We start from the raw sequence: 14,317 nt of genomic DNA, 5'->3' as shown, positions 1-14,317 counted from the left end.
GCTGATGTCACCACTACAGACACTAAAATAAGTGAAATGCCAGGAGATTGGTTCCCTGACAGAGTCTGGACAAAAATCAACCACAAAAGAGTGACTGTGGATATGGAAGGTATTAAAGAGAACATCATGGCTTGTACTCACTTCCTTATTCTTCTTGATTTTGAGAAATGCATGTGTAAACATCACGTAGCCGTCAAGAACCGGTGAGAGCTGCCAGAGAGCAACCTAGCCAAGAGCATGTGAGCCAGCACAGCAGAGCAGCTTTAGAGGGAGCCATCTGGGAAAGGGCAGCCCTCTGACAACAAATGGACACATTTTGCACAGCTGCATGACAAAGCTGAGCCAGGTAGTAGAGGGTCAGCCCGGAATCCTGCACTCTGCTCTCCAACAATGAGTTGGCAAAAACACTGTAGTTTGTGCCAGACAGGGCTGTCAGCTGTAACCCTTTTGCCAAATAAAAAGACAAGTATTTCTTTCCTGAACTGCACTTCTAATTTATATTCTTTTATTTGGCCTGGATCTGCTGGGAGAGCAGCTTGCAATGAGAATGGATGTGTACTCCTTGGCACACAGTGCTGTCTTCTAGGAACACAGGAGTTACTGGCTTAGATCACATATTCCTTCACTCCTCTAGCAGCATGATGGAAGCCAGCAGCAAAAGCTGCAAAGGAAAACACAGGAAAGCTTCTCTGAAAAATTAACTACCCAGGAGAAGCTGCTCTTAAACCTTATTAATTAGAGGTTAGTGTATGCCCTGAAGCATAAGACATTAAATCCCTTATAAATATGCATGCCTGTTCTTCAGAACTTCAGGATAATAGAGAGATGTCATAAAATTGATGCCATGCCTGAGAAGCATCTAAGCATTCACTGCATTTAACAGATGGACAAACAGGAAAAGAAGTCAAGCAGCTTCTCTGCAGTATCGTGAGCAGGCAGACTTGTGGTGGCACTGGCAAGTGAATAATGTGACACAGCTTCAAGCTTCTCCTGCTGAAGGTGACTGGCTGTAGTACCCAATTTCTGCTGCACAGCCCCTCAGAGATTAATTTCCTCTTCTGCAAATGGGCGTGTTTATCTACCTATTTAATGAGATTTTCAGACTGTAAAATATTTGTATTATGCAGCTATTACTGACACTAGGCTAAGTCAGAAAAAGGAAGAGATCTACTGCCCAGTGATTATTAATTCATTTATTTCACTACAACTCTAGTACTTTTTCACCCCCATCGCTCCATTAATGCATCATTTCTCAGCTAAAGTTCCCTTCCAAACTAGTTGGAGGCTTAAGTCTGATAAATAAGCCTGGAAGCGCTGTAAGCATGGAGATTTATCCAGCAAATTTTATATAAAATTTGGTTTCCTTTTAAAAATCTTTTTATTTTAAAGACTCTATTGACCAACTGCTAAGAGTCTTGAAAATCTCCAGTATGGTCACAGATTAAGGACAATGGTAAAATTTTAATATCCTATTTCCAAAAAAAAACAATAGAGAAGAATGAAAATGAAAAAAGAAAGAAAAGACTTATGCAAAAGCACCCATCTTTTGTAAAATAATCATTCACAATGACCTACACCAAAGCACTAGTCCTTAGTCATGTCAATGGAAATCTTTGATGACAATAAATCAGATCAAATTTCAGGAACAGAATACATAGTACTGTCATCAGAATTGCGGCATGGGTTATGTGCATATGAACTAGCTAATACTCCAGCTAGTTTGGATGTTAAAAACCAAGAAAACCATAACAGCACAGCCCTTGAACATTGATTCAGTAATAAGTTTGTCCAACCTGTGCTGAACCATGGATTTTAAAAGATGGTTTTCTGCTTGGTATATGAGCTAAAATAAAGCTAGTAAGATCACCTCAATGTATACAGAGTCCACACTTTTTTGGTGGCTTGGCGCATCCGACAGTCTTGTCATTTGAATTTTTCCAGTTTGATCATTGGTTGCATAATCCACCTTGACTACTTATGATACTCCTTGCTGGAAGCCAAAGAAGCATGAGGAACAGCAAGCATCCTGTACTTAAAGTCCAGTCCTATATGATGTTTTGGATGCTTGATTCCCATAGGCCTAGAAGATCTAGAAGGTGGCCCAGTGGAAGGGAGATTGTATAAGCAATAAATGAAAAAGTCAAGCTGGACAAAGGAGTGGCTACAGTGCCACTGATTCAAACAGTGAATCAGTGGCACTGTACAGCAGTGTACAGTACAGCAGAAGCAGTAGCAAATAGCTGCTATGTGGTGGCCTGCCCATTTGGAAGGAAGGGAAGTTAAAAAAAAAATAGATTAGGAAACAAAAAGCCCAAATGTAGCAGGGTGAAGAGTAGGTGAGAGCAGCTTCATCTCCTGTCAACTCTGCGCGAGACACTTGCCTGTTCTGAAACGGAATGGGCTGCTTTACAGCTCCTTATCGCGCTTGATAGCTCTATGCACAGCTGAGGCCTGCCTGAGTCAATACAAAGTTTCTTTAACTCTGTATATGCCTGCCTCAGCTTTGGGAAACACCATTAGTCAGTTGTGATACACAGCAAACACAGCAATTTATGGCGCAAAAAACCCTTTACCCTGTCCCTCCCCCCCCATCAAAAACCACTTCTTCCAAAGGGATCATGCTAAGCATGTGGATATTAAGCTCTCAATGCTAGTTAACTCCAAAAAGTTGGAAGATAGGTCAGTTTATTTATTTTTAACAATCATGACAGAATCTTTAATTATGATCCATGTAAAAATGTAAATTTTTCCCCGGAGAAAACAGAGATGGCACAGTGAAGCTGTTCTTTAAAACCAGCATGAGTTCCAAATGAGAGTGTAGGCTTTTCAGAGCTCACCATCCCTAGTGAGCATGTCCTTCTGTGCCATCCCAAACAAGGACAGATGGAATCATGTGCTGCCATGCTCAGGGGCCATCACATGCAGTGACAAACCAATTGAGTGCCTTGGGCACTTCTGCAATAGAGGCAATAGTTAATTATAGCCTTTTATCAGAGTGCCAGTTCAAATGGACACAATAACATTATCAGTACTTTTTTAACACTGTAGGGTTTATGCCAGGAATCTTTTAATTCATTCTACTTAAGTTAGTTTACTACTCATTATAGTAAAGGTAGATGAAATTACTTACGTAGTTCTTTTATTCTACTCAGTTTGCAGTTAAATTCCAACAAACAAGAAGAGCCCCAGCATCAAAAAATTGATAGAAATTACTACAAGCAATACAAAACTATCTGTTTTAATGGCTTGTTAAAAAAATTTAGGGTGAACAGTTTCTTAATGAGACAATGGAAATTACCTGAATTTTGTAGATTCTTCTGGTTTCCTTACCCAGGTGCAGTTCTGCAGTTTTGTGACTATGTGAAGATAATAATCTTCTGAGTATCTAAAAAAGGAAACAACATCAAACACTAGAATACATATGTATGTATATTTAGAAACAATTTCTAAAAACATTCAAATGATGCATTTATTAATAATAATGTGCATGGTGCATATATAATAGATTGCTTTTAGAACTCCGTGACCTATTTTATTTTTATAATTTGTAACAGCACTATCCTCATTTAACTAGCATGACCTATTAAACATCTCTTCTTAGTACTGGTGTCCTAATGAACTTCAGAAACTTTCAAAAGAACATTTGTTTCAAACTTACATAACTAACCGTAAATATTTTGAAGTTATTAGAAATCATCTCAAATGCAAAATTCCAAATAATATAAATAATTCTCTTGTACTTGGTGGTTTAAACCTTACAAGTGGCTCTTGCTAGCCAAGATGAAACATAACATTTCTCATGCCTTTTCTTTCATTTACTTCATAGAGTCCCCGAAACTCAACCATCTAAAGATAATTTAGACCAATATTTACAGATGTAAGCTTTTCTTTAAACTGTCTGCAGAATAAAACAATATGCTATGTTACATGATCCAGGTTACATTGGTTACATTGCTACATATAACCAAAAAGCTCTCTGCTCTTGAAAATACACGCAATCCATTAAATTTGTTCATAAGTGAAATACTTTGTAACATGGAAGTCAAAAGAATGAAGACATTTTTTGCTTTCATGTTCAATGTTACTACTTCTCCCATTTGTGCCTGGATTATAATACAGGTTCTTAAAAAAACAATAACTGACTTAAGATAACTGGGGGAATAGGAAGAAAAGTTGGTATGGATGCCATGACTAAAATTCTATGGGATTCAAGTCTCCATACAAGATCTAACTTGTATTATTTTAACAAAAATAGCTTAGTGTTGACCCAAACAATCATGAGTGTATTCAAGCTGCCCCTTAGAAGCATCTATTTGGAACAGTTTTACAAGAGTTGGGATGGCAAGAAACGTCACCTGTTTTTAAGTGGAGCATGAGGATGGGCAAAAAGCAATATATAAAAACACTCTAGTGGTTGCAGCAGCAGAGCTCCATTATCTGAAAAATTCCTTCTCGCTGTTCCACATTTGAAATAAACAGATCGTTTGCTTCATAAAAGTACTGCAATTGCTAAAAGTAACTCATTTATCCTACCCTAAGTAAAATGATGACCAATTTCCACATGGAAAAATAAATTATAATTTTTAGAGGAATGCTGCATTAAAACTGGTTTCTGGCTCAAGTTTGCACCTGTGACACGTACAAGTTTCATCCTCCACACTTAGCAAACTCTTAATGGAGCTAGAAGATTATGACTAAACTGATTCTACTGAGCCCTTCACAACTCAAGAGAACTCAATTGGCAGAAGTAGGAAAAGAAAAACCTAGTTTCATTGCAGCTGTAGCTTATCTGACCTGGTGCAGTATGTTCTTCCTTCTTCCAGTCCAACTGCCTTGTGTCACTATGGGCGTTCACCTGACTGCTCCCCTGTTTTTCTTTTGCCAGGTTTTGTACTTGTCAAATGCCTTCATAGGCCACTTTTACTACCAGGGCAAAAAAATAATCCAGAAGGAAAAGGATATGCATACACATTTTCTTATTGTGTTAAACCAGATAAGAAAGATTCTATTTAAGACCACAGCCAGTATAAGCAAAGAGTGATGGAAATGGACAAACAGGGATCAAGGCCCTCTTATTTTGTCAGCTGCCTTGGAACTGCAGCCATAGAAAATGGAACTACTTTTCTGCTGAAGCTGATCCCTAAATTGAGTCACTATGTGGTCAGACAAGTGCCAGTAGGAGGGTAGGGCAGGGAGTGTTTGTGGGGTCAAGGTGAGATAAAAGCACAAAATCAAAATAGCCAATTTTGATATTGAATAACTCATCTGATTTCATTCCTTAATATAAACAAGAAATCACTCTTAGATGCTTGGACTTACAAAAAAAATTCAGAAATTAATAGGATAACAGACCACGAAGAGTTACTTATGCTATCGTTATCCAGGAGAAAAAAAAATCTAGAAAAAGCAAATTCTAGCCTAAAGACATTGATAAGATGAAGATAAGAGTCAGAAATTAAATGAAAAATTACCATCTATTCAGAAAGACATTGCATGGACTGACAATTTTTTAGTAAATTAGAGGGAAACATTTGCTAGGGAGAAGAATGAAAGCATCATCCATAATGCTAGTTCTGAGACCTCATAGGAAACATAGGCACTCACTGTCAGATACTGTAGGGCCCTCTCATACCTGTAACAAAAAATGCACTTAGGCTAAAAACACCAATTACAAAGCAAGAACACTGCAGCCTTTCCACAGCTGTCTCTACTGGATGGAATTGCTCTTGCTCAGAGGTATCCAAGCTCGCCAGCTCACATAGAAAAGCACCATTTCCAGGTCTTACATATCAGAACACCAACTCTGCTCGCCCTATGCATCCAGTTTAGCTACTCTTGTGACTTACAAAGACACTCTTGTCGGTCAGAACTTGCCTTTACCAGCTGGCACAGCGCCACAGGCAGCACAGACATCCCAGCACGCTGTCCTGGGGGACAGGAGCTCCCAACTGTTGCAGTTCTGCAAGGCATCTGCTCACACCAGTAAAAGGTTTCTATGAAATGAACTCCAATAACAGACAGTATTCCTAGAAAAAATTTTTTAAAGACTCAACATGAAGCTCTTGGATTTGCTGCAGCTGGGTTTACAGTCCAGAAAACTTTGTTTTCTTCTCAGAAAGCCAATTTTAGCATTTCCTGCTTTAAAGGACGCTTGGGACTCACTCCTCCAAACGAATCAGTTCAGGTTATCAGGGAATAATTTCATGACTGTGCTGTAACCCAGACAGCCATCTTCTCCACTCTTCCATTTTAAAGAGCTGGCACATTACATATATTTCCAATGGCACTCAGGAGCCTACAATACATATTCACTGAGGCTAAAAGGGTTTTATTATTAAGATAAAAAAAGCTCAGGTAAATTGAGCTATAAAAATACTTGGACAACACAATGATTACAGTGCTGAGAAGAGTGAATGAATGAAACGTGGGGTCTTTTTGTCCTGTTTTTGTCTGCTATCTGCACCACAACCTTTATAATTTTTTGTCCTAGGAGATTCACTTATACTATATGAGCCTGCCTGACAAATAACACCTGGAAGATTTTAGTTTTGTTTTTTTTTTTTTTTCCCCCAGACTATTTGTCAGGTAAGAAGTGGCTTCCTATGTTAACTGTGGCAGCTAAGGTGGAATTACTATGCACATTCAAAGCACTGACAAAGTATTACTATCTTCTAATTTTTGGCAGATATCTAAAGGACAACAGCAAGGACAAAAGTGTAGAGACAGTATGGAGACAACAGGCAAAATGTCAGAACAGACAGATGCAGTCTCACTGGTTATTTGCTAAAACTAAATACCAGCTTGTAAAAAAGGTATTTGAATTAGAAGGAAGATTGAGCAGCAGGAGTGGAAAAAGGACACATTTCTACTTGGCAGTTTATGTTCAAGAAAGAAACAAAAAGAAAAGCTGTGGCATGAAATGCAAAATAAAGGAGGCTCTGTTTTGCCTATGGACACTTTAACGCTACCAAAAAAAAAAAATCAGTTTTATAAGCCCTCAGGAGATTGTACACAGGGCTTGCTCTAGAATAAAAATGGAAAACTGCTAGCAAAATTCAGCACTGCAGGCTCTTTGTCACCACCAGCACATATTTGCTATAATAATAACAACTTCCCACTTACATAGCATTTCTTACTATCAAATCATTTGACAAGCTTTAAATTAGTAATTTTTTTTCTTTCTTCCAATTTAAGTGGCAGAAGTGTCCAGAATGTCCCTGCAAGTCTAGAACTGCAATATAAAGCATTTATAGACCACGCCCATGGGTCACACCTTGAAAAGGTAACAAAATCCCTGCAGCTCCTCTAAGTGAAGGTCAATAGCCGAAATATTCATGGCAAAAAGCAAAGCAAACCCCTGCTCTTTTTTCCCCAAACATCTGTTTCTCTTCCTACTTGCCCAATTCACCTTCTGCCTCATTAAATGGTACAGCCCCAACCACAGAATAAATACTTGTACTTTGTAAAGTTTCTCCCATAACCTCAGCTCCAAAATGTTCTCAATATGAAGAGCTCATCTCCAAAGACTGTAAACCTTTGCAATGTGTGGGATAAACAACAGCATTCATACTGCTGTAAGTAGATTTTGAAAGCAATACAGTGACTGCTTTTCCTTCCCGTGGTGGTAATCACTCAAGTTTTCATTCAACTGCATTCTTTTATCTCTTCCAGTCTATGTTTCAGCTCTCACTATCAATGCATCAGTAGCATACTGGTCTAGCACCTTTCAAAAGAATAAAAACTTCAATGATAGTGTTGCTGAAAGAGGTGAAATACTGATGAGAGAAGAGATTGTAAAGAAGGGGAAAAAAAAGTATAAATAAATAAAGAAGTGATAATAACAGCAAAGACAAAATGCTGGATATATGACTTAAAGAGAAGTGAAAAACTTTTAAATGCAATAAAAAAGTGAGGAGGGACAGAAAAGAGAATAAGTTTTCAAATAATAATTTAATGTTATTTTGGCATTAAGGAAAAATTTGAATTCTCCAGTACTTTCAATAGGGAAAGGCATATAATTATTTTTATCTCACCTTTTGTTTCTCATTCCATTTCTTTTCCCAAATGGAGGGGAGTGGGAAGGGAAGCTCCCAGTTTTAGACAGCATGGCACCATCCATTTTAAAGCTGCAACTCAGTCCTAATGGGAAGCCTTTCTTAATTTCAATGTTTTATTTATTGGTGCATCCTTTTGTTTATTGGTGCATTGATATAGGAAAAGATGTTACAAGTCAAAAACAATGGCTGCTTCTCAGGTTTTCACTCTGGAAAGTGACAAGGAATTTCAGCAGGACTGAAATCAAAGTTGGATGTTTATCCATGCCAGAAAAATACAGAACAGCAAGCTGAAACCCAAAATTAACTTGGGGTGTTTCTTTCCCCAATGTATCTAAAATTGGACTGTCAGTTTCCTGTGGACTTGTTATTATAATGTAATCATGTGACTAACCAGCAGGTCCTTGTACTAGTACATTTCCAAACTTCCTCTAGTCAGCAATGCTGAACAGAATCATTAAATGAAGTTGCTCATAAAAGGAGGAGTGTTCACCAGTCAGGGAAAAGACACTCAATAATGAAATTATACCCCACACTTCTACTCAATATTTTTGTGAATAGCTTGGAATTTAATGTTCCTAACTGACAAGAAGAAATCTTGTATTGTGAAAATAAAAAGTTAAAATCCCACCTCGGATAAATCTTATCCATGTTAAAGAAAAAAATGCAGCAAACATTGGTTGAACAAATTCCATTTTCTGTTGTATAGCTCCACGTTAATAAACCAAGAATTATGTAAAAAGGACAATCTTTTACCCTACTGTTTAAAACAAACAAAGCAGAAAGGACAGCAAACACCTACCTTTTCTTCTTGATAGATGATGACAAAATGTTGTCCTGAATTGCCTTACATTTTGAAGCCTGTTCAAACTGGTAAATTCCATTTTTATTATGAGTTGTTCTGTTAAAAGGAAACAGGAGGAGAAAAAGCAATAAACTTTTAAAGAGAGAACATATTCTACCAATGTTGTCACATTTACTTTGCTATGACAATAAGATTAATAACCATTTATTTCGCTGAAAACATTACTAAACAAACCTTATGGACTTCTATTGTGAAGCTCCTGTTATTAAAAGAGAGTTTTCTGCTAGGGACTATAAAATATTTGGTTCTTTAAAATAACCTTATTTCATAGTCTGAATTATATTTTCCACTTTTCACTGTAATCAGCAAATGTAATTTAAAAAAAATAAATGGAATTGAAAGCCTCTTGAACATTAAGTTTTGAAGATTTAAAATATTCACTAGCAAAACAGACGTGATTTCTTAAAATTGTTGATGAAATGCAATATTCAGAGTGAATATAATACATACAGGAAAGTTTATCCACAGGTGAAGTGGATCTTTGTACCTTAACTTACTGATTCAAGCATAATACTTCCTGCCTTGTTTATTCTTTATTTACACAGAAAGAACAAATATTTGCAAAAGGAATCAAGGCAAGTGCCAGATAGTGATCTTTAATTCCTGTTTTACTTTCACCAAACTCCTGTGTGGTCTTCTTGCTCTGGGCAGCCTGGCCTTCTGAGGCCCATCTCAGAAGACTGAGATGTAAATTAGTAAATGGCTGAGATACCAAGGTCTTATTCCATTCACCTCAGTTCATCCTCTATCCGTCTTCAATCTCATACAATCACCCTCTTCTAACATCAGCCTTTATTCTGTGGATTGCCATTTGTCATAAACATTTTTCCTCTGGCAATATTTTCCATGCCACTCACCATGTTCTTCCCTACCATCTCCCCCTCCTCTTTACTTCTTTCCACTGATTCACTACTTACAGAGCCCTCGGACATTGCAGTCTGTTTGTCCAAACCAGAAGTAGAAACACAGAAGACAGAGATGCTGTGTGCTGTTCCTAGAGAACAACTGAAACATCTCTGTACAGAGGCGCTCACACACAGAGAGGCCTTCCTGCTTTGTGCTTCTGAGCCATCACTGCTTTTACTGACAAGCACCGAAACTCCATTGCCTTCACCTGCTACAATATGGAGACCCCTTAGCAACAAGATTTCTGACAAGCTGATTTTGAAGACCTTGCTTGGGAAAGATGCAATTTCAAGCCACAGAACCACAGAGTGGCTGAAGTTGGAAGGCATCTCTAGAGCTCATCTAATCCAAACTCCCTGCTCAGGCAAAACCACCTAGAGAGGATGAGCAAGGACTGTTACCAGATGCTTTTGAATATCTCCAAGCACAGAGACTCCACAACCTACCTGAGCAGCCTGTGTCAGTGCTCAGTCACCCTTACAATGAAAAAGTGAGGCCTGATAGTCAGAGGGAACTTCCTGTGTTTCAGCTGGTGCCCACTGCCTCTGTTCTATCACTGAGCACCACTAAGAAGATCTCGGCTCCATCCTCTGCACCCTCCCTTCAGGTATCAATAAGGTCTCTCCTGAGCCTTCTCTTCTTAAACTGTTCAAATGAGAAGACTGACTGAAGAAGAAAGAGAAGAATAAATGCTTCTTTATTTTGCTACTGAACTGACTCTCATGGTCACAGCTGACAGGGAAGGAAAGAACCACCTTTCTTTTTCTTTCCATTGCCCATGGATTTTCTAGAGTTAGTCACCCCTAGTAGAAATTTCTATAGGATGTAGGCTGCCAAGGAGAGAGAACAGCCCTCTTCATTTCTTCCCACCACCAATAAATTCTTCCCAGTATACATTCAGTGCTCCTGAGGAAGTATCCAGTCTGTATGCCCCTTGTTGAGGAAAACAGTAAGACAACTCAACATAAACCTCTATCCTTTCAGTTCTGCAGTGACTTCAATAGATGGTAACAGCTGGCACTGCCTACTGAGAGCTCCTTGGCTGCCTTTGCATACAGCTCTTTATCTCATTTTTTCTCGAGGAGTGAAATACAAATAGCAGAAGGCTCTCAGAGCACACAGTTCAGAGCTAAAAACTCTGCAGATCTCACATAGCAAGTGCTAGCAAATATTCTGCCTACAAAACTTATGTACACAGGTTTATTGCAGCTTGGTCTGAATGGTTCTGTCTATGCAGAACAATCAGGTAGGCTCTTTCCAGTTCTCAAACAAATTTAGTTAGCACTATATTATGCTTCCCCTCTCTTGCTTCTTTAACTTGTAACATCAAATGATTATTCTCCAGCTGCAGCTTAAAATAAGAGAAATGGCTACAGGAAAAAGTTTAGCTGCCTGAACAGCATCTTAAAGAAATAGAAAGGGAAAAAAAAAAAAAAAGCACTATTGATATAAGCCAAGTGCACGTTACTGCTGCAAATAAGCCTTTCATTATAACTAAAACCTAAGATGCTGGATGCTGATTTGAGAAGTGGCCCCAGCTCTTCTGAGCCACAGCTGGCCAGAAGAGACCCTGTCTAACATGTGAAGAAAGCCAAGCAGATGACCAAGTCAGAGCAGGCAGTTAGGTGTGACCAGCTCCCTGCGAGGGGTGTTAGAAGAGTGGCAGAGCACCAACATTCTTGCACAACTCTGTGCAGTCCTTACAAGTCCTTACAGCTTCCTATTAATTTGTCTTGAGATCTGTGGGGCAATGATTAAATATTCTCTCAAATACAAACGTTACTCCACAGACTTTTAGTCCTTTAAAAAATTCGTAAGATCAACACAAACAAGTCGCCTCATTTTTTAATATGCAATTGTTTTTATTAAATAATTTTCAAGACCTGAAAAATTCAAAAAAGAGGAAGTCAGAGAAAAAAGAAAGAACAAAAAAAAAATCCCCGTTCTGTTTTGTCATTTAAATTAAATTCTGTTTTGTCATTAAAGCTTCACAATTACTTTTACAGCCACATGATAGATAACCAAAATGCTTCTTCTGTGGCTTTTTACATATAAAATTTTCTTAACCCTCTTTACGTGTTGCAAAAGGTACAAAATTAAAACAATGTATTTGCAAGAGATGTAAAACAAGTACTCATTCCATTAGAAGTTAAATTTCTGAATTTCTGTTTCACTGTCAGAGCGGCCTCTGCTTCACGAGTGAAATCTTTTTGCGTTTAGATAAAGATGGGTGTGCAAGAGGCAGTCCAGACTTCTACTGCATTATTCATGGCAAAGTTGTGCAGACATCAGACTCAGATTAAGTTTCTGCTCATTTCAGACAACTGTGCAAGGCAATATTTACCACTAAATGAATTTACCTGACCTAGTGGATGACAGTCTTTTTTCACCACTTAGAGCAGCACTACAACTTCTGCAATGAAATCAATAACGTGCCTAACAACACAGATATCAGGCTACATTCAACTAATTTTGTGAATTATTAAGCTAAATGAGAACTTGAAGTAGAAGCATTCTGTTGGCTTGAACTCATAAAACTGATGATACAGGGAAATTTCAGCTGTTTTTCCCTAGGGCTTAGATGTTCTCAAAGCCAATCTCATTGGACCAAATCTGAAAAACAGGTTTTTTTTTAATCATATACAAACAGCTTGAGGACCACATACTTCCTATGGTAATTCTAGAAACTCAGGAAGTACACCATCTGTACTTTAATAAATCCACAGCAGATTAAGACCATGTGTTAAGGCCTTATCTATCAGCACGTTTTATTCTATATCTTGCTCTCAGGAAGACAGCAGATCCTCAAACTGTAAAATTGCTTAAGACAAGGATTGAATCTTTAGACAGAAACTATATGGGAAGTCCTTTTTCTGCTCCTGCAGCATTCAGTCCTGAGACAATAGGGAAACCTTAGAGCAGGGAATCACCAGACAGAGGGGTATGTCAGGTAAGAGCGTTCTGGGGGAGCAGAAAGGTACAAGCTACAGGCAGGAAAAGGAAAGGCACACCCTTTAAAAACAAAACAAAACTCAACCCAGTTATCAGAGCAGTAAAATGGGATGGGCATAAGACGGAGTAATGATAGGGAAGAAAAGGAAAAAGGCAGATAGAAAAACTGATGCTGTGAGTTATACTGTAGCATGAAGATTAAAAGGTCACTCCTCTAGATATCCCTCAAAATCAGGTAGAAACAAAGAATGTGGGATGAGATATTCAAAATTTCTCAGAACTGAACTGTCTGGCAGCAGTGAAAGCAACAAAAATTTCACCTCCCTAGTAAGTCCACACTGAGAGTAAGGGAAAATCCCACTCGTTGGCTATTCACTCCACACCCAGCAGAACAAGTTGTTGCTCTTTTCTATAGCTGCTTGCTCTTGTCTCTCAGAAGCAGCACAAGAGCTCTAAACATGTTCCAGCTGAGCATCTCCAGCTAAAAAGGATAACTTCTGTATGTAAAATTGCACCTTTTTATCATTCTACCAAAATGGCACTGAATAGCATTATCCAGATTGTGAATATCTTCTGTCTTAATCTCTCCCTTGAAGGGACTAATTTATATTTGAATCTCATCATCTGTTAGTTGAATACTATTAAAAAACCCACAATCCATACTTCCATCGGAAGGGTGCTGTTAAGTGCTGTCTTTGACACTAATTCAAATTAATCAGATGATAAGAATATAGTGATGTTTTTAAAGTTCACAACACCTTGATTGATAAGGTAATACACAATTTAAATTCTTGGTGAAATGGACTAAAAAAATTGCTTTATCAAACCACGGGGTAAGAATTTGTCTTGTAACATTAATCACAGCAACTGTTAAAGGGACTGATCCTACTATCTTTGTTCAAGTTCCTATAGAGGTATTGCTTATCTAAGGAATCTGGTCTTTAACACAAACTGCACCTTTAAATTATTTGAAAGACTATCCAGTGCATTCGCCAGGGTTATGTATAACGTCAGATACTTTTTATTTATAAAATCTATAAACTGCATGACAGGTAACATGACAAACAACATTCAGACTCTCATGGTAAGTGAAGTGAAAAGAATAAGGTACTTACACTAAAATCATGTTAAAAGGGCACACAATAGAATGACAGAGCAGTTTCACTTGGACCAAGTAAACAGAAACCTTTCACCACTGTCAGAACACAAATGTGTCCTGGCAGCAGCTTTCAACTGAACACCTATTCATTTAGACAGAAGTAATACATGAGACAAGGGTTCAAAATGCACTCCTAAAATATGTCTGCATGCATCACTTGGGAATGAAGGGGCAAAATATTAAGAGAGTAGTAAAATTAGTGAAGTGGACCCCCACTGCTGACTAATCTAAACCACAGCAAATTATTTGTGCAATATACTAGGCTACTCCATAATTGCGGTATTACTCTGTCTCTTCTTCCCCTTCTGACTGCCTGAATGCAATATTTTGTCAGGAGACAGAATGTACAGGTCTCTACAGCATTGTTAATTAAGTATAGCT

The 14,317-nt window shown here is 38.1% G+C and overlaps 1 protein-coding gene across 2 annotated transcripts in view; it reads right to left on the bottom strand.

The window, feature by feature from the left end:
- The window catches only part of ST8SIA6 (ST8 alpha-N-acetyl-neuraminide alpha-2,8-sialyltransferase 6), a 38,354-nt gene that overhangs the window by 19,969 nt on the left and 4,068 nt on the right, over positions 1-14,317 (bottom strand). For both annotated transcript variants that reach the window (XM_041487919.1, XM_041487927.1), the window contains exons 3-4: positions 8,857-8,955; positions 3,299-3,385 (exon numbers count right to left, since the gene is read on the bottom strand). In XM_041487919.1, the coding sequence (XP_041343853.1) occupies positions 3,299-3,385; positions 8,857-8,955 (186 nt within the window). The remainder of the gene's footprint in view (positions 1-3,298; positions 3,386-8,856; positions 8,956-14,317) is intronic.

Source organism: Pyrgilauda ruficollis, unplaced genomic scaffold (assembly GCF_017590135.1).
Source record: "Pyrgilauda ruficollis isolate IOZ18807 unplaced genomic scaffold, ASM1759013v1 scaffold12, whole genome shotgun sequence".
Lineage (NCBI taxonomy): Eukaryota > Metazoa > Chordata > Aves > Passeriformes > Passeridae > Pyrgilauda > Pyrgilauda ruficollis.
This window is presented reverse-complemented; position numbering and strand designations above follow the sequence as displayed.